Genomic DNA, 20458 nt, shown 5'->3' on the forward strand with positions numbered 1-20458 from the left:
TATACATTTGACAATTGAAGACAATTAAACAAAATGTCTGAATTCCTCTGGTGAGTGGATTATATTCGAACGCATGTTCAAACATTGACCATACTACATATCAAATAACTTCGTGTGTATACCATAACCTACATAAGAAATAAAGTGTCACATCTACGCTGAAATACACAATATAAATTCAAGTCATTTTCACATTTTCTCCATTGATTGGTTATATCCAATAAATCTTCATGAATCATGTTTTACTCAGTGGATTCTATGGGTATAGACTGCCAAAACTGTTAATTCATAATGTAGACTACCATGCATTGAAATAAGATATAGCAAAATAAATATAAGGCAGACGAGACTATTTAGGCATAATATGAATACTATAAACCTAGCATTAACAATATTATGGGACATAAATCACATTAGAGATATGTTATATTAAATATATAGACCTGATATGGAAAATTGATTGTCAGGTATGGTCATCAGTGCAATTTACTTTGATGGGAGAAAGGCATCAGCCTAAAGCTCAGTGTTTCAACAATATCATTTTGCAATTTATATTGTCTGTGAACTTAATGTACATGACCAAATTCAACATAATAATGCAACATCAATGTGTCCACTGTCAAGCTCTAGTGAAAACGTGACTGATAGCGACATCTTCTGTCCATACGGAGAATAGCAGGCAAGATGTATATACATTTATACAGTACACACAGCCAAGTCTAGGGATACCACCGTGTCATACAATTTTAACTCTTAAAATGTCTATTTTGATATAAACAAATTGAAGAGGAGTATGTAGCTGACTGTCACTGATGATTAGGCATTGATACTACAATAGGAATGTCACAAAAAAACCCTACAGTCAGTCTTAGGCTACTCCTCTGGATTCAGTGACCTTAAGACCAGGGGTGACATTGAATAAGCAGAGAGGTGGATGGCTACACTTTTGATGAAGCACAGGGAGTTGGCCTCTAACTCTTTTTGTTATGATCTGATGAATTACAGAGGGGGGAAATAGGTGTGATAAATTGGGAGAAGAAGTTCTTTGCACTTCACTGCAGCACGGGTTGGCTCTCCTCATGCATAATTCATGAGGCCAAACTGGATCGCCATGGTGTCTGGGCACATTTACATACAAATGAGCTTTGAATTCATTATTTATACACCCCTCTGCTGCTGTCTTCGGCCAGCGTCTTCTTCCTCAGCTCCACTGATGTAGTGGATGCCAATTATAAATGTCACTACACAATACAGTATCAGTGTTATTGTAAGGCGAAGGAGTATGTTCTCTGCTAGTGTGTTTGAGCACTTAATCAAGTTTGTTGAAGTGATCATTTGCCTTCTTGTTTACAGTAACATTGTCAATTTATTGGTGCGTGGAGCAGGTTGACTGCACTGTGTATTTTCTGCACGGTTGCGTCATCAGTCTTTTGATATTGTGTTTATTCATATTCATGCAAGGATCCACATGGTCTGCATAATAAGGCCTCTCTCACCGGGCATACCCGCCAAAACACACGCACCCACGCTGTTTAATGTTTATGATCGCATGCACTGTATAGGGTCTATTAATAATATTTTATCTACAGTGCCTTGCAAAAGTGTTCATCCCCCTTGGCATTTTTCCTATTTTGTTGCATTACAACCTGTAATGTAAATTGATTTTTATTTGGATTTCATGCTTTGGACATACACAAAATAGTCCAAATTGGTGAAATTAAATGAAAAAAATAACTTGTTTCAAAAAATGTAAAACCAGAAAAGTGGTGGGTGCCAATGTATTCACCTCCTTTGCTATGAAGCCCCTAAATAAGATCTGGTGCAACCCATTGCCTTCAGAAGTCGCATAATTGTTAAATAAAGTCCACCTGTGTGCAATCTAAGTGTCACATGATCTGTCACATGATCTCAGTATATATAAACCTGTTCTGAAAGGCCCCAGAATCTGCAACATCACTAAGCAAGGTGTGCCACCAAGCAAGCGGCACCATGAAGACCAAGGAGCTCTCCAAACAGGTCAGGGACAAAGTTGTGGAGAAGTACAGATCAGGTTTGGGTTATAAAAAAATATCCGAAACTTTGAACATCCCATGGAGCACCATTGAATCCATTATTAAAAAATGAAAAGAATATGGCACCACCACAAACCTGACAAGAGGGGGCTGCCCACCAAACCTCACGGATCAGACAAGGAGGGCATTAATCAGAGAGGCAACAAAGAGACCAAAGATAACCCTGAAGGAGCTGCAAAGCTCCACAGCGGAGATTGGAGTATCTGTCCACTTTAATCCGTACACTCCACAGAGCTGGGCTTTACGGAAGAGTGGCCAGAAAAAAAATCCATTGCTTTTGGTGTTAGCCAAAAGGCATGTGGGAGACTCCCCAAACATATGGGAAAAGGTACTCTGGTCAGATGAGACTAAAATTGATATTTTTGGCCATCAAGGAAAATGCTATGTCTGGCGCAAACCCAACACTTCTCATAACCCCGAGAACACCATCCCCACAGTGAAGCATAGTGGTGGCAGTATCATGCTATGGGGATGTTTTTCATTGACAGGGACTGGGAAATTGGTCAGAATTTAAGGAATGATGGATGGAGCTAAATGCAGGGAATATCTTGAGGGAAACCTGTTTCAGTCTTCCAGAGATTTGAGACTGGGACGGAGGTTCACCTTCCAGCAGGACATTGACCCTAAGCATACTGCTAAAGCAACACTCAAGTGGTTTAAGGGGAAACATTTAAATGTCTTGGAATGGCCTAGTCAAAGCCTAGACCTCAATCCAATTGAGAATCTGTGATATGACTTAAAGATTGCAGAACCCGTCCAACTTGAAGGAGCTGGAGCAGTTTTGACTTGAAGAATGGGCAAAAATCTCAGTGGCTAGATGTGCCAAGCTTATAGAGACATACCCCAAGAGACTTGCAGCTGTAATTACTGCAAAAGGTGGCTCTACAAAGTATTGACTTTGGGGGGGGGGTGAATAGTTATGCACGCTCAAGTTTTCTGTTTTTTTGTCTTATTACTTGTTTGTGTCACTATAAAAAATATTGTGCATCTTCAAAGTGACACCAGGCCAAAGAAAAAGTTTAGCAATTTTTTTTGTATGTCCATTGTTACATCAAGATTTTCTCTCCTTTTTGGAATATCTGAGAATATATTATTTATCTTGCTGTCTCCTTCACAACCTTCCTCGACTAACCTGTACCCCTGCACATTGACTCGTTATTGTTATTTTGTGTTACTTTAGTAAATCTTTTCTTAACTATTATTTTTTATTGAAACTCTATTGTTGGTTAATGTAAGTAAGCATTTCACAGTTAGGTCTACATCTATTGTATACGGCACGTGACATTATGTTTTTTATTTCATGTATGCTTTAAAGTCCGACATCTAAACGAAAATGATTTAAATCTCACTTTTTCTTCAGACAATCCACATCTATTTGTATTATCTATGGTAAACAGTAACATCCTTTGTTGGACCCAGTAATACCGTAAACAGGCACAACATCAGATTACCCCAAATCACGTGCCTTTTTATAAATTGTCTAAAGGGAGGCTAATTTAATTGAATGTGATTATGAAAATGTACTCTAATTACCCATGCTCTGATATATTAGAATCCAAATGACTACCCTATTGAAAATATTAGATTGTTTTCCAGGTTCAGTTTGGCCCTTCTAATGTCTTGTTCAAAACTGAAGAATGACTGTGGTAATCACATTCACCAGACCTATAGTCATGTAATCATCTGAGATAATGAAGTCCTTCAAATGTATGTATCCCATATATATAAAATATATGAATATAATATATGCAGTATGTACGTATAGTACAGACATTTCTTTCCCGATCATGAATTATCTGAAAATCCACACTAGGTGGGGCACTAGGTTCAAACTTTACACTCTCAAGCTTATTTTCAGACCTGCCGATGTACGTTTCTCACATTCTCTGACAGTTAAAGTAGAAGTAACAATAACATGTACATTTACAAAATGCTTCTGTACAAAATGCTTCAACCGGATACTGTTCACTGGGAAAAACAGGTCTAAAACATGGTGATTGTGGCATCTTTATGTAGCGCCATGCCTCAATATGTCCTCGGGAATGTACCTGTAAATTGCCTGGTTGTTAGCGTTGACAGCTCACACAGTAGCGAGCGAAACATCTGCCACTGTATCCTTCCCCAGGATGAGACTTCTCTTTCTTCACTTGACCTAAATACTTGGTAACCTAGTAGTGATCGTGACATGACTTGTCTGAAATCAGATAAAGAAAATCCTTATAGGGTGTATGTTTTTTGTGTGCTTGGGGTTTGTGATAAGAGGGAGAGGGGGAGGGAGGGAGAGAGAGCAGGATACATTTATTTTAAAAACTTTTGACCGTAGTGTATATATACAGTACCAGTCAAAAGTTTGGACACACCTACTCATTCCAGGGGTTTTCTTTATTTTTACTATTTTCTACATTGTAGAATAATAGTGAAGAAACCAAAACTATAAAATAACACATATGGAATCATATAGTAACCAAAAAAGTTTTAAACAAATCAAAATATATGTTATATTTGAGATTCTTCAAAGTAGCCACCCTTTGCCTTGATGACAGCTTTGCACACCCTTGGCCTTCATGGTCAGCTCGTCATTAATTCGCCCCCACTTGGAGCGAAAAGGCAGACCTATGTACAGGGGCACCTGTCTGTCTGTCTGTCTGATCTGGTCTGGTCTGTCTGTCTGTGTCACTTAGCAGCGTGACCCCAGGGGATCTAACACCTGGCCTGGAGACTTCCTGGGTGCAGATCATGTAATTATACCTCCCCTCAGGACGCGGCAGAAATAATAGCGAGGCAGACACTACTCTCACTCAGCAATTTGACAGAGGAAGAAAGTTTCTGGCTTCACAACGTTTCGGTGTGTGTCAGTTCCATTTGGTTGTAAGTAGGGCTGTGGCAGTCACTACATTTCTTCAGCCTGTGATTGTCAAGCAAATAACTGTCAGTCTCACGGTAATTGACAGTTAATTAACATAAACACATTTAGCATCTCCTGGCTTCCACAAGGCACTGATGCAGACCTTTGGAACATCTACATTCTAAAAAGTCTAATAAATCCATGTAATATAGCCTACACATTCACAATAAATCCATTATTTATTTTAGACAGGTCTAAAGAAGCATGATATGAAGAAAAAGTAGTCTATTTCAGAAGAACAGAATAGCATAATCTGAGTTGTTAGGTCCTGATCTGGCTATGCCAAATGGCTGTGGGCTACACTAGTTAATTTAGCAGACAAGATTTGCTTAGAATTACGTGGCATTATTTTATATTATGAAGAACACAACTGAACAAAGCTGAATAAAAGAGAAAGGATATTTTCTCCAAACGATTTGAGGGAGTGCTCACATACGGCTATTCTGTGTTGAGTGGTTAACAAAAAATTATTATTCCTATATGCTTAATTTAGAGTTATTAATGTAACTTACGTTGGGCTATATGTTTTCATTTTTAATACATTGTAAGGCTGCATGATGCGACTCTAATGATGATTTGAAGAAAGTCGCTTGAAAGGAACGAGCTTTGCTTTGTTTTTTGCACAGGCTGTACACACTACTGTGTGTCTGTCACTCAACAAGCAGGCGGTATCCCTTTTGTGTGGCCGTAATGCACCCTCATAAGGGCAAATGTTCCATTAGAACAGCATTCTTAAAAGCGACCGCAAATACAATTATGCATGTAATTCTGCATTTTTATAGTGAAAATGATCTTCCCCAAACTTGAAACTCACGCGCTGCTTATGTATGCCAATTAGGCTCTACACCCCTTGTAAAGTGGATTAATGAGCTACATTTTAAGAAGTTATTTGGCCACTTTAGTTGTGATACAAACCATATCAAAACATTTAGGCCTATGGTCTAGGCTACATGAGGTGTGCAGACTATGATTAGAAAAAGTTGCAAAAAAAAGCGTTTTTTCTTATGCTGGACATAACTCACAAGTGATAATATATCATTCACAAGTAATAGGCTAATATTGTTACCCATCAGTCTATACTTGATTTAAGCTTGTCTTTACCTATACTAAATAGTTTGTGTGTGAAATTTGTTTTGATTTAGAATGGACCATTATCATGGAAACGAATGGAGGAAGCTTTTTTTGAGTGGTTAATTTTCCTGCCAGCCAGTTTGGTTATATTTACAAAAGGAGTATAGCCTATGTGCTTAATATTGGGAAAGTGGAGAAATAAATATACTAGGCCTAGCTGATGGGATCCTCCTCTTTTTAATAGAGGCCATCACCCTGTTTTCTCGCGCAATTGCGTTGCCTATAGAAATGTTGCGCAACATGAGCTCATGGGCTCTCATGAAGTGTTTAATTAGATTTTCGATTACATTTGCATTGATGTCAGAGTGATTAGAGGGACAATAGTGTGCTGAGTACCAGGCAGTTAGCATGTTTTGTAGGCTACTAATGACCAGCAGCATCAGAGCTTGGAGAAGTCTAACTACTGTGACAGTCACATGGAATTTGATTGCCTTCATGACTCGTGACCGCAGGTGTTGCAGTAATACGGTCACCGCAAAGCCCTAGTTGTAAGTCCTATGCGGTTCACGGATTCAAAAATAATTAAGTATTGCACACTGCTTGCTTACAAAGTTTCAGTGTGTGTGAGTGCATCCCTTTTCAAGTCCCGATAGCTGAGAGAACCACAACAAGGATTAAGGATGTCATCTAGAAGACTCTCAGCTATAGCAAGTACACATTGCTTTGGGGTTGCCATCTGTGTGTACACATTGATTTGGGGTTGCCATCTGTGTGGGTCCTTTAGTAATGAAACGTCTTATAACTGATCATGTAATTGAAGTTCTGCCATTGGTCCAATTGAAGTGCATTTTATTACTTGTAGGAGAAAACAAACACATCCATATGAACAAAGAAGCAGTGTTGAGAGTACCCACCGCAAATAATGGTTGTACTTCAATTTTATTGTTTGAAAAACCAATACCAAGTAAAAAATAAATTACTTCCTTGATTGAAACGTGTTCTGATGAGAGACACTACAGTGGCCTGTTCCACATAGTTAGTCTCTGGAGCTCTGCAAGGTGAATAGACCACAGGCCTAACAACTCATCACAATACTGTAGGCTGAACGTTCCTGTTCTGGAGACCATATTCCGAGACACTTGCAATAACAATAAACATACATTAAAAAAAGAAATATATTTTTCACATATTTAACTCATAATCTTGTTATATTACATGTTTAGCACCTTCTCAAACACCCTTTAAAGACATACATGTATCGTAAAAATACAAAGAGCAAAATGTTTGTACTATAACACTGCAATGGGGGTATTAGTTGGGCTATATGGCTGGTAGCTTGAATGACCCTGTCAAGATATGAAAGCATATATTTATGTTGATGTTTCCCATGGGTGGGTAAAAATAGCATTATAAATTGATATGGAATAATTATATGTGAATCAAACACACATGCAAATATTACATTATGGGACATTTCATCAAAATAAATAATAATAGTCAAGTTTTGAACAGCTGGAGAATAACTGGTCATATTGAGTCTATTTATAATGTTAGTTGGATAGTTATCAATATAGGTAGTTATATTCACTACAAATATCACCAAGTAGTATATCGTTAATATTATATTATATTTTCAAAATGTTGAAATAATACTTGCTATTCACTCTTGCGTAATATCCTAGCAATAAAAGCTACAATTGAACAAAAATATTACTACTAAACTATACTATATTATACTATAATATACACTAGACTATAATATACTACACTACACTATAGGCCTATGTTCTTCCAGTATTTACTAAGCTCATAAACAAGCACTTGAAGTAAACCGTGACCAGGAATTTGATCATTTGCATGAAATTAGATGAATGAACCACAGAGGTGGTAGGCTGAAAACGAAAAGAAAATAACAATACAATTGTATCTCTTGAAGTAACCGATTAACACACACAAAAATCTGACCACGCTACAACCAACAGTACAGATACCATATCTACACCACCAACCACAACACTTCCAGAAAGAAGAGGAGAAGATGGTCCCTCCCACTCTCTCCTCCAACCTCCTCCACCCTTCCTCTCCCTTATGTCCCTTTGACATTGACATCAGGCACTTAATGATAGTCCTTAGAACCCCCTTTGGATATTTCTCCCTTTAACTGAACAGTCCCAACTCCTCAGTCGTGTGTCCCCGACCTCCTCAAGGCTCTCCTTAGCCTGCTCTCTCTCATGGGACCAACCATTTTCCTCTCCTCCGGCCCCTCTTTCTTCTTCTCCTCCTCCTCCTCTTCAGCCAGGCTCCTGGAGGAGCGGTGGATCCCGGGGGACCTCAGCACCTCGTCGCCCTGGGTCAGGGCTGGGTCCTCAGGCTCGACTGGTCGGGGCGCCGGGTAGTTGGGCTGATAGTACTCGGAGGGGTAGCCCCCCGCGTCGTACCTATAGGGGTCCTCCTCCCCCGCCTCGTCATAGTTCTGGTAGACGTTGGGGGGCAATTGGACTAAGGGAACATTGCGGTGGTCAGATGGGTCACCACCGTTGCCACCCTCTTTAGCCACCGCGGCCACCCCCAAAGCGTGCATTTGTTTGTTTGTTTTCGATTGGGTTAGCGGGACAGGACAGGAAGGAGGAAGAGACACACACGAGGAACAGTGTTAGCGACGACATCAAAGCGGCCAGAAGAGCTAAAGAGGGGTATGGATGAGCTACACTGACAGGGACAGGAGGTCTAAGTGAATCTCTAATTAAATGTATGTGACAGCTCAACTGAGTAATGCATCAAATGACAATCAGTATTCAACTATTGGCTCCTTATAGAATATAAAAACTGTACACATTCGCTGCAGAAGCATAGAGAAGCCTTGGATAAAATACAGTTGAAGTCGGAAGTTTATATACACTTAGGTTGGTGTCATTAACACTCGTTTTTCAACCTCTCCACAAATTTCTTGTTAACAAACTATAGTTTTGGCAAGTCGGTTTACTTTGTGCATGACACAAGTCATTTTTCCAGCAATTGTTTACAGATTATTTCACTGTATCACAATTCCAGTAGGTCAGAAGTTTACATACACTAAGTTGAATGTGCCTTTAAACAGCTTGGAAAATTCCAGAAAGTTATTTAATGGCTTTAGAAGCTTCTGATAGGCTAATTGATATAATTTGAGTCAATTGGAGGTGTACCTGTGGATGTATTTCAAGGCCTACCTTCAAACTCAGTGCAATTTCAAAAGCCTGAAGGTACCATGTTCATCTATACAAACAATAGTACGCAAGTATAAACACCATGGGACCACGCAGCTGTCATACCACTCCGGAAGGAGACGCGTTCTGTCTCCTAGAGATGAACGTACATTGGTGCGAAAAGTGCAAATCAATCCCAGAACAATAGCAAAGGATCTTGTGAAGATGCTGGAGGAAACAGGTACAAAAGTATCCATATCCACAGTAAAATGAGTCCTATATAAAATAGATGGCATCATGAGGCAGGAAAATTATGTGGATATATTGAAGCTACATCTCAAGTGTAACGATCGTCGTATGAAGGAGTGGACCAAAACGCAGCGTGATAAGTGTCCATGATAAATGTAATACTCAAAACACTCGAACAAAATAACAAAGAAGGAAAACGGAAACAGTCCTGTCAGGTGCAGACACTAAACAGAAAACAACTACCCACAAAACCCAAACGAAAAAGGACAACTTATATACAGTATGATCCCCAATCAGATACAACGATAGGGAACCGCACCAACATAGAAATAATAGAAACATAGAAATAAATAAAACATAAAAATAAACATAGAAATAAAGAAACTAGAATGCCCACCCTAGTCACACCCTGGCCTAACCAAAATAGAGAATAAAAACCTCTCTATGGCCAGGGCGTGACATCAAGACATCAGTCAGGAAGTTAAAGCTTGGTCGCAAATGAGTCTTCCAAATGGACAATGACCCCAAGCATACTTCCAAAGTTGTGGCAAATTGGCTTAAGGACACCAAAGTCAAGGTATTGGAGTGGCCATCACAAAGCCCTGACCTCAATCCTATAGAAAATTTGTAGGCAGAACTGAAAAAGCGAGTGCGAGCAAGGAAGCTTACAAACCTGATTCAGTTACACCAGCTCTGTCAGGAGGAATGGGCCACAATTCACCCAACTTATTGTGGGAAGATTGTCTACCCTAAATGTTTGACCCAAGTTAAACCATTTAAAAGGCAATGCTACCAAAAACGAATTAGTTAAAAACTAGTATGTAAACTTCTGTCCTACTGGGAAGGTGATGAAAAAAATAAAAACTGAAATAAATAATTCTCTATAGTATTATTCTGACATTTCACATTCTTAAAATAAAGTGGTGAGCCTAACTGACCTAAGACAGGGAATTTTTACTAGGATTAAATGTCAGGAATTGTGAAAAACTGAGTTTAAATGTATTTGGCTAAGGTGTATATAAACTTCCAACTTCAACTGTATATGGTGAGCTAAAAAAAATGCATTTATGGCTAAATTAGTTTTTGTGTCAGGCAGAATGTGTTTCTACAAAGAGAGGGATGGCTTTATAGGAAACAAGGCAGTAGTCATTGCTGACAGTGATATAGTGAGGGAGTAGGGCCAAGGGACAAGCCTATCTACCCTAACACCTCCACTACAACCCTTTTGAACGCTGCTCACTACCCATACTGTTTGACTTGAGTAGGAGAAAGTAGCGAGAGAGAGAGAGAGAGGGATGACAGAAGCAGAGAGAGAGTGAGACACACACACATACCACAGGTCAGACAGATGAGACAAAATCATAAAGTCACCATGCTGGTATTACTCACACTGTGGAGTGCATGGAGAACACCGCGGGCCTTTTGAGCCATACAGTGTGCTCACCGTAATGCCTTTTCCTCAGAGAAAATGGCCGATAGAGAAAGACATCATTGATGGGTGTCCATGCACACATGCATTTACAGTTCGGGCACTATAGATTGTATCCACTCTCACAATAACCATGTGTATTAGATAACAAACTATTGTTGAATAAATCATGATCACATGACTGTAAAGATGCAGAATTTTCTTTTTGAAACAATGTAGCCAAACTTGATGCAATAGTGTGGTCTGTTCATGCAAATACTGAAACATGACTTATCGTGATAAGACTTTGAGAGTTGATAGATACTTTGTTGCACATGTCACAAGCATTCACATATATCTGTAGGGTCTATAGACGTTTAAACAAGCAGGCTTGTTTAAATTCAACTCCACAAGCTAAGATACTGGGATACTGAGATGGCAACATTTGAAAAAATATTCTCAGGTGCAGCACATTGTAAGTCATTGTTTCCAAGCTCAATTCTGCATCTTGGTTACATTTTGTATTTCAAGGCTTAAATGGCAACAGGAACTAATGGATTCATAAATAAGCCATATGCTCACGGCCATCTTACTGTAAACCATCAGATAATAGAATGGGCTCATTATTTTCCTGAGCTGTCGTAAACAGAGAATAAAGAGCTCCCACTCATTTATTTTAATGAGGTTTGGTCCTGAGGTTAATCAAGTGGGTCTCAATACATTAGAATTCAAAGTCTATTATGCATAAAGTAAATCAGAAAACAAATGACAATTGCTTAAATATATCTCAGTATGGGCAACCAAACTAAACTTGGTTAACTGGTAAGTTAGTCATACTATAGTGTAGGCAATTCTGAGAACTCCCTTTTCAAGATAAGTCAGATAGGTCATGTTGTCTTAGCTTCACCTTGAAATACAGTGTGGATAAGAGTGTGATTCGGGTCAACCCCCTGGCGGATTTAACCCAATGAGACCTCTTTGCTCAGGTCTCCCTTTCAAAGAGCTTTAATTGGATTAAATTAGTTGATGATTGATTGACAGGGTATGATACAATAGGTCATAGACATGGAAACCCATTCTCAGAGAGTGCATTCTCAGGTAAAGGTTATCTACACAACAAGCTGATGGCAACGCCAATGGAGTTCACTATGGCTAAACAATTAGATCTAATGTATCGGACTTTGATATTATAAAAATCTCATGCTGCCTTGTGGTGTTTTGGTGTGTTTACAGTGGTAGGGGAGGATGAGGGTCATAATTACCTCCTACGTTGTAGCCCACGCAAGAGTTCTGGTCACAGTATCCAGGAGGTCCAGCCGACCCCACTGGTCCAGGGATACCCGGCCGCCCAGGAGTTCCAGGGTTCCCCGGCCGACCAGACGGACCCTGGCTACCTGTCCGCCCCTGACCCGTTGGTCCTGGAGGAGAACGGAAAAAGAGTGATGAGAGGGCGGAGAAATGTGGGGAGTGTGTTTTGATACAACAAATACATTTTCAATGAACAATTAAGGTTTTAACATTGAGCTAAATTCCGAAGTTAAATCATTATATGAAACGTTATGGCAAACCAATAAAACATTATAGCAATATTATTGTCTTCATTGTGACTAAGAACACTGCATATGGAGGTAGAATTCATGAAGTTAAAGGGATAGTTCACCCAAATTACAAAATTACGCATTGGTTTCCAAACCCTGTAAGCAGTCTATGGAAAAGGTATGACAGCAATCCATGCTTTGGTTTAGTTTCCCTGGCACTGTTTCCACATGCTAACGTTTTAGCATTTGTGGCGCAAATCCCATTATTGTAAAGCTCAACAGTCACTTATAGATGTTTTGAACATAATGTGTGAAAAATGCTACTATTCAATTCATGGGACCAATGTCCCATGAATTGAATTCAATTTATGCCCAAAAACGATAAAACATTACCATGTGGAAACAGTGCCAAGGAAACTAAACCAAAGCATGAATTGCTGTCATACCTTATCCATAGACTTCTTACAGGGTAAGGAAACGAATACGTCAACTTGTAATTTGGGTGAACTATCTCTTCAAATCTAGTAGTGTGCTTTGAAATAGAAAACTAGCTAGAGTCCATAATTAGGCCACTGATTGGCCAAACATCTCTCCACAAAAGGAAGAGATTCAGCATATTTATCATTTCCCAGCAGTCAGTATAAGCTTTTGTGCCTTTTCATCAGACCCAAAATGCTATTATAACTGAGCTGTCTCCATCAGCAAATGCAAAGGCTATGAATGTCCTTTTTCAAATATCCTTGGAGGCACTGATCTCGCGCATGCCAGACACCTACATGTTCTCCCAGTAGCGCTCCAAGTTCTCTCATGTAGGCCAACCTGGCAACCACTCCAGGAGTTCAATCAACACACTGCGTCAGCTAGACTACAATCAATAAAGGAGTCAAAAGCTATGCCCCCTAATCATGTTTAATTAAACCAGAATGGGCAGCTTAATGAAAAACAACAAACAAAAGTAAATTAAATCCAACTTGGGCTATCCTCTTCGTGTCATATTCTCCCCTTGAATCAAGAGGGAGACGCTTAATCAAAAAACAGATCGGATGACTTCCCATTTTCTAATCCACCCCCTTAACAGATGTTGATTTCCTCTGCAGATGTTCGGTGGCAAAGGAAGTCCCTGGAGAAAAATTGAAGTTGGACATTTTGGGGTGTTTTTCACCAGGCATTGTTTTGGTTACCTGGGGGTCCTACGGGGCCTCTGGGACCCTGGACTCCTACACCTGGGCTTCCCTTGTCACCCTTCTCTCCTGACAAACCTGGACAAACAGAGACAGAGGGGACACACACTTTGACAGAATTCAGACAAGTGGGCATGCTTGTCTCCTTTCCATATTATATGACCTTCAGCACTACACGTGTCATGTCCAATAATGTAGATCTAGCCTAATATGTAATCATCTTTCTGATTCTATTAGTGATGTTTTCTTACATTACCTGCCGGTATCATTTACTGTAATATCTTCTCTCACAAGCTTATGGCACAGGCTACATGACTATATCTTTGCTCGATAGCTTGAGTTAAATCTGAGTCTCCTCTATTCAGTACCTCTGGCTCCTGGTTGTCCATTCTCTCCGTTGGACCCGGGGAACCCTGGTCTGCCCGCAGGCCCCTGCTCTCCCTGTGGTCCTTGGCCGCCCTGCCGACCGGGCTCTCCTGGGGGTCCAGGAATGGTGCGGACCGAAACGGGTGCACTGGGGATGTGGTTGAGGATGGAACTGTAGCGAGCCATGTGACCTGTGGGACAGACGTCAGACTGAGGTCAGTGGCGCATGAATGGATGCCAATGGCAAAATACATTTACACCATCACAGACAACACTCCCTTTTTCAAACTGTACACCCCTTCTATAGAATACAATTACACTCAAAGACACAAGACCTGTGCAAACTAACATCAATACACACAAACCCGCACAAACACACAGGAAGAGGGTCAGCTGCAGGATAAAAAAATACTCACTCTGTATCAGCTGCTCACAGACCTGCCGGGCGATTGCTTGGACCGATGCCTGGGATTGCAGGTCACCCTGGAGGCAAAAACACATGGTGACACCAAGACCATGGCTACAGATAACACTGTGTGTTTGATGTGTCCAACCTGTTTCATCGATCCCACAGGTGACATTTCCTCCACCATTACTTGGGTAGAAAGCCTGCCAGTCGTGATTTTGGCATCAACTCTTTCGATTGGAAAACATGGCTGTTGTTGACAGGCATAGATGTTGCTTTTTGAGCCTTGTATAAAAACCTTATTACCCATTCGCTGTTCGCTGTTATGGGCGAAACCAATCCATAAAGTACTTAACACTAGAACGATAGCTCTTTAAAAATATAACTGCTGTAAAGTAGAAAATCATTTCTACAGCTGAGTAACACAGCTCTAGAGCTTTAGCTTATAAAGTATGCATGAATAGGTCTTCTACAAAATGTGTTCTGGGTGCAGTACACCGTGTGATATTGCTCTTCAGAAAACTTGTTGTAATGGTAATTGTATACTGTCAGGCTGTCAGAGAACACCTACTGTATACCACCAAGCTGAGGAGCAGCAATTACTTGAAAGGAGGGCATTATTTATCTCCAACATTGATGTTAAGAATCGAACACATATTTCACAGAATTACACTTCATGACCAAAAGTATGTGGACACCTGCTTGTTGTACATCGCATTCCAAAATCTTGGGTATTAATATGGAGTTGGTCCCCCCTTTGCTGCTATAACAGCCTCTAGATGTTGGAACATTGTTGCGGGGACTTGCTTCCATTCAGCCACAAGAGCATTCGTGAGGTCGGGCACTGATGTTGTGCGTTTTGGCCTGGCTCGCAATCGGAATTCCATTTCAATCAAAAGTATTTATAAAACCCTTTTTACATCAGACGATGTCACAAAGTGCTATACAGAAACCCAGCCTAAAACCCAAACAGCAAGCAATGCAGATGTAGAAGCACGGTGGCCAGGAAAAACTCCCTAGAAAGGAAGGAACCTAGGAAGAAACCTAGAGACGAACTCGGCTCTGAGGAGTGGCCAGTCCTCGTCTAGCTGTGCCGGGTTGAGATTAAAACAGTACATGGCCAAGATGTTCAAACGTTCATATATGACCAGCTGGGTCAAATAATAATAATAATCACAGTGGTTGTAGAGGTGCAACAGGTCAGAACCTCAGGAGTAAATGTCAGTTCATAGCCGAGCATTCAGTTTCATCCCAAAGGTGTTCGATGGGGTAGAGGTCAGGGCTCTGTGCAAGCCAGTCAAGTTCTTCCACACCGATCTCGACAAACCATTTCTATATGGACCTCACTTTGTGCACAGGGGCATTGTCATGCTGAAACAGGAACTGTTGCCACAAAGTTGGATGCATAGAATGTTGTCTAGAATGCTGTAGCGTTAAGATTTCCCTTCACTGGAACAAGGGGCCTAGCCTGAACCATGAAAAACAGTCCCAGACCATTATTCCTCCACCAAACTTTACAGTTGGCACTATGCATTCGGGTAGGTACCAGATTTGACTGTTGGACTGCCAGATGGTGAAGCGTGATTCATCACTCCAGAGAACGCATTTCCACTGCTCCAGAGTCCAATGGCCACGGGCTTTACACCACTCCAGTCGACGCTTGGCATTGCACATGGTGACCTTAGGCTTGTGTGTGGCTGCTCGGCCATGGAAACCCATTTCATGAAGCTCCCAACGAACAGTTATTGTGCTGACGTTGCTTCCAGAGGCAGTTTGGAGCTCAGTAGTGAGTGTTGCAACCGAGGACAGACGATTTTTAAGCACTATGCGCTTCAGTACTCGGCGGTCCCATTCTGTGAGCCTGTGTGGACTACCACTTCGTGGCTGAGCTGTTGTTGCTGCTAGACGTTTGCACTTCACAGTTGACTGGGGCAGCTTTAGCAGGGCAGAAATTTGACGAACTGACTTGTTGGAAAGGTGCCACATTGAAAGTCAATGAGTTCTTCAGTGAGGTCATTCTACTGACAATGTTTGTCTAAGGAGATTGCATGGCTGTGTGCTCGATTTTATACACCTATCAACAATGGGTGTGGCTGAAATAGCTGAATCCACTAATTTGAAGGGGTGTCCACATACATTTGTATATATAGTACATTGTATATTATATAGAACAAGATAAGTATCATAAGATATCTAAATTCAATTGAATGTAATAAATGCTCTACTGGCATGAATGGGTGGTTGCCACTGTTGCCAAAGCAATGTATATGAAGTATTACATCAATTACCAATATGTTTGTTATCTCTATGACTTACTCTTTCTCCCTTCTCTCCTTTGTTTCCAGCGGAACCCTGCAACAGAACAAGAGGCAGAATGACAATGGACAGAAAACAATGAAGTACATTTACTGTACACATTTTTTGAGTTGTCCATTTTCTTTGCCATCTTTTTCTTTTCAAGAACTTGCATCAAGAAGTAGACATTTACCCCAGAGAAGTAAAAGCAATTTGGAAAGGTTAACAGAATTACAACAGACATTGAAAGCAGGTATGACAGGTATGAAAAACTCTTCTTAGGAAAAAGCACTGCACAATGAACAGACGCTACCTTCAGTAAGCTAGAAGTTACCTTAGGCAAGCTAGCGTCATTATTTGAACCCTGCCATAACCATTTATCTGCAAAGGTCATATAATGACAAATAATAACTATGCAGTACCAGTAATTACATCGTAATTACATAGTAGGCAAGAGTATGTAATTACTGCTAACCTTGTCTGGCTCTCAGCCAGAGAATGTTAGCATTTTGACGTCTGGGGGCACACCAATTAAAAAGGTGTCATCCTACAAATACCTTGATCTTTGGTTGGACGATAAGCTGTCCTACAAAGTTCACGTGAGGATTGTGATTGTGAGGATGTTTAAACTCAAATTGGGTTCTTATTCTTGTAACAAGGCTTTGCTTCCCATTTGAGGCCAGAAAGAAGCAGAATATTGTATATGCATGCAGCCTGTTCTGTGTTAAAGAAACTGGACTGTTTATCATGCATCTTTGCCAAGTCACCTCACCCACCAGTGCACCTTATATCAAATGGAGGGCTAGACCTCGCTTTACATACGCAGACAGCTACATTTGTATTTCTTCATCTACAAAGCCCTTCTGGGTAGCCTGCTCTCCTTCCCCATCACCACCAGCAGTTCCCAGACGCGGTCTACTAGATGGTTGCTGCTAAAAGTCCCCAGGGCCATTGCCGAGTTAAGCAAGATTGCCATTCCGATTGTGCTCCTGAGGCATGGAAGTCTGCAAAATATGCTTCACCTAGATATACTAGTGCCCCTTAGTGGGTTTAAAACTCTGGCCCAAAATTCTGTTGAGGAGTGTAAATGTTTCCTCCAGGCCGGATGAGCACCTAATGACGTGTTGTTGTGCTGTTTGTATTGGTATGTTTAAATGTTGAATTGACTGCTGCTGCTTTCTTGGCCAGGTCTCCCCTTGCAAAAGAGACAATGTGTCTCAATGGGTTTCTTCCTGGTTAAATAAAGGCGAAAAATAATTTTATATATATATATATATATATATATATATATATATATATATATATATATATATATATAAATACGTTAGTGCCTTGCAAGCCACCAATGTAGCTTAAAATGCATATTGTCATGACATTGTAAGGCAATTTGTTAAAGGTTAACTTAAACCGCCACAAATATATTCTGTTCCATAGTCATGATAGTGTTATTTTAACCTCCGATTAACGAAAAGAGAGGCCATTGAGTGACACAAAAGTCTGTTTTTTTGGCAACAATGTTGAAATAGACAACGACAATATAGAGTTAACAGCTGAAATAAAGGAAACACCAACATAAACCGTTGGGAAACCACGAGCCGGTAGAATAAACAGGATGCATAGATTGTACAGGCATAGATTCTACATGTGTCTGGAATAGGGGTGCGGGTCAGCTGTTTGTTCACCCGCACCCGCCCGCAATTGCTAATAACCCATCCGCAACCGCACATTGGGGCGGCAAGTAACCTAGTAGTTAGAGCGGTTGGGCCAGTAACTGAAAGGTTGCTAGATCGAATCACCGAGCTGACAATGTAAAAACCTGTCGTTCTGCCCCTGAACAAGGCAGTTAACCCACTGTTCCTAGACCGTCATTGTAAATAAGAATTTGTTCTTAACTGACTTGCCTAGATAAATAAAGGTAAAAAAATTAATTGAAAAAAAGTGTGACCCACTCAACCCTAACCCAAATATAGAATATGCGCTACAGTCAATGATGACAATGATTTTTTTTTTTTTACAGTGTGTGCATTTTTTGTTGTTGTTGCCTGATTTAGATACAGTTGAAGTCGGAAGTTTACATACACCTTAGCCAAATACATTTAAACTCAATTCCTGACATTTAATGCTAGTAAAAATCCCTGTCTTAGGTCAGTTAGGATCACCACTTTATTCTAAGAATGTGAAATATCAGAATAATAGTAGAGAGAATGATTTATTTCAGCTTTTATTTCTTTCATCACATTCCCAGTGGGTCAGAGGTTAACATACACTCAATTAGTATTTGGTAGCATTGCCTTGAAATTGTTTAACTTGGGTCAAACGTTTCAGGTAGCCTTCCACAATCTTCCCATAATAAGTTGGGTGAATTTTGGCCCATTCCTCCTGACAGAGCTGTTGTAACTGAGTCAGGTTTGTAGACCTCCTCGCTCACACACGCCTTTTCAGTTCTGCCCAACAATGTTCTATGGGATTGAGATCATGGCTTTGTGATGGCCACTCCAATACCTTGACTTTGTTGTCTGTAAGCCATTTTGCCACAACTTTGGAAGTATGCTTGGGGTCATTGTCCATTTGGAAGACCGATTTGCGACCAAGCTTTAACTGATGTCTTGAGATGTTTCTTCAATATATCCACATAGTTTTCCTGCCTCATGATGCCATCTATTTTGTGAGGTGCACCAGTCCGTCTGCAGCAAAGCACCCCCACAACATGATGCTGCCACCCCCGTGCTTCATGTTTGGGATGGTGTTCTTCGGCTTGCAAGCCTCCCCCTTTTTCCTCCAAACATAACAATGGTTATTATGGCCAAAGAGTTCTATTTTTGTTTCGTCAGACCAGAGGACAGTTCTCCAAAAAGTACGATCTTTGTCCCCATGTGCAGTTGCAAACTATAGTCTGGCTATTTTATGGCAGTTTTGGAGCAGTGGCTTCTTCCTTGCTGAGCGGCCTTTCAGGTTATGTCGATATAGGACTCGTTTTACTGTGGAAATAGATACTTTTGTACCTGTTTCCTCCAGCATCTTCACACGTTCCTTTGCTGTTGTTCTGGGATTGATTTGCACTTTTCGCACCAAAGTAAGTTAATCTCTAGGAAACAGAACGTGGTATGACGGCTGCGTGGTCCCATGGTGTTTATACTTGCGTACTATTTTTTGTACAGATGAACGTGGTACCTTCAGGCGTTTGGAAATTGCTCCCAAGGATGAACCAGACTTGTGGAGGTCTACAATTTTTTTTCTGAGGTCTTGGCTGATTTCTTTAGATTTTCCCATGATGTCAAGCAAAGAGGCACGGAGTTTGAAGGTATGCCTTGAAATACATCCACAGGTACACCTCCAATTGGCACAAACTATGTCAATTAGCCTATCAGAAGCTTTTAATGCCATGACATCATTTTCTGGAATTTCCCAAGCTGTTTAAAGGCTTGGGAAATTTCCCAAGCTGTTTCTGTCATGTTGTGTCTTGTCTCTGTCCTTTCCCTTCACCCTGTCTCCCTCTGCTGGTCGTTGTTAGGTTACCTTTTCTCCCCCGCTTTCTCCCAGCTGTTCCTTGTCTCCTCTAACTACCCATTCACCCCGTTTCCCACCTGTTCCCTTTTTCCCTCTGATTAGGTCCCTATATCTCTCTCTGTTTCTGTTCCTGTCCTTGTCGGATTCTTGTTTGTGTTTCATGCCTGAGCCAGACTATCGTCATGTTTGCTGTAACCTTGTCCTGTCCTGTCGGAATCTGCCGGTCTATCTGAGCCTACCTATGTTTGGTTATTAAAGAAGCTCTGTTTAAGTTAGTT

The 20458-nt window shown here is 40.6% G+C and overlaps 1 protein-coding gene across 4 annotated transcripts in view; it reads right to left on the reverse strand.

Annotated features, from left to right (window-relative positions):
* Positions 1 to 6943: 6943 nt before the first annotated feature.
* The window catches only part of col14a1b (collagen, type XIV, alpha 1b), a 92281-nt gene continuing 78766 nt past the window's right edge, over positions 6944 to 20458 (reverse strand). Inside the window, exons 36-42 of one of the 4 annotated variants that reach the window (XM_090208676.1) lie at positions 16695 to 16730; positions 14389 to 14455; positions 13975 to 14163; positions 13607 to 13684; positions 12150 to 12305; positions 10869 to 10931; positions 6944 to 8547 (exon numbers count right to left, since the gene is read on the reverse strand). In XM_090208676.1, the coding sequence (XP_090064802.1) occupies positions 8228 to 8547; positions 10869 to 10931; positions 12150 to 12305; positions 13607 to 13684; positions 13975 to 14163; positions 14389 to 14455; positions 16695 to 16730 (909 nt within the window). In that variant the 3' untranslated portion in view covers positions 6944 to 8227. Of the gene's footprint in view, positions 10736 to 10868; positions 10932 to 12149; positions 12306 to 13606; positions 13685 to 13974; positions 14164 to 14388; positions 14456 to 16694; positions 16731 to 20458 lie in introns of all 4 variants that reach the window. The other 3 variants (XM_021572039.3, XM_021572040.3, XM_021572042.3) reach the window with 3 other exon arrangements.

Source organism: Oncorhynchus mykiss, chromosome 18, assembly GCF_057628025.1.
Source record: "Oncorhynchus mykiss isolate SJ-2025 chromosome 18, ASM5762802v1, whole genome shotgun sequence".
Classification (NCBI taxonomy): domain Eukaryota; kingdom Metazoa; phylum Chordata; class Actinopteri; order Salmoniformes; family Salmonidae; genus Oncorhynchus; species Oncorhynchus mykiss.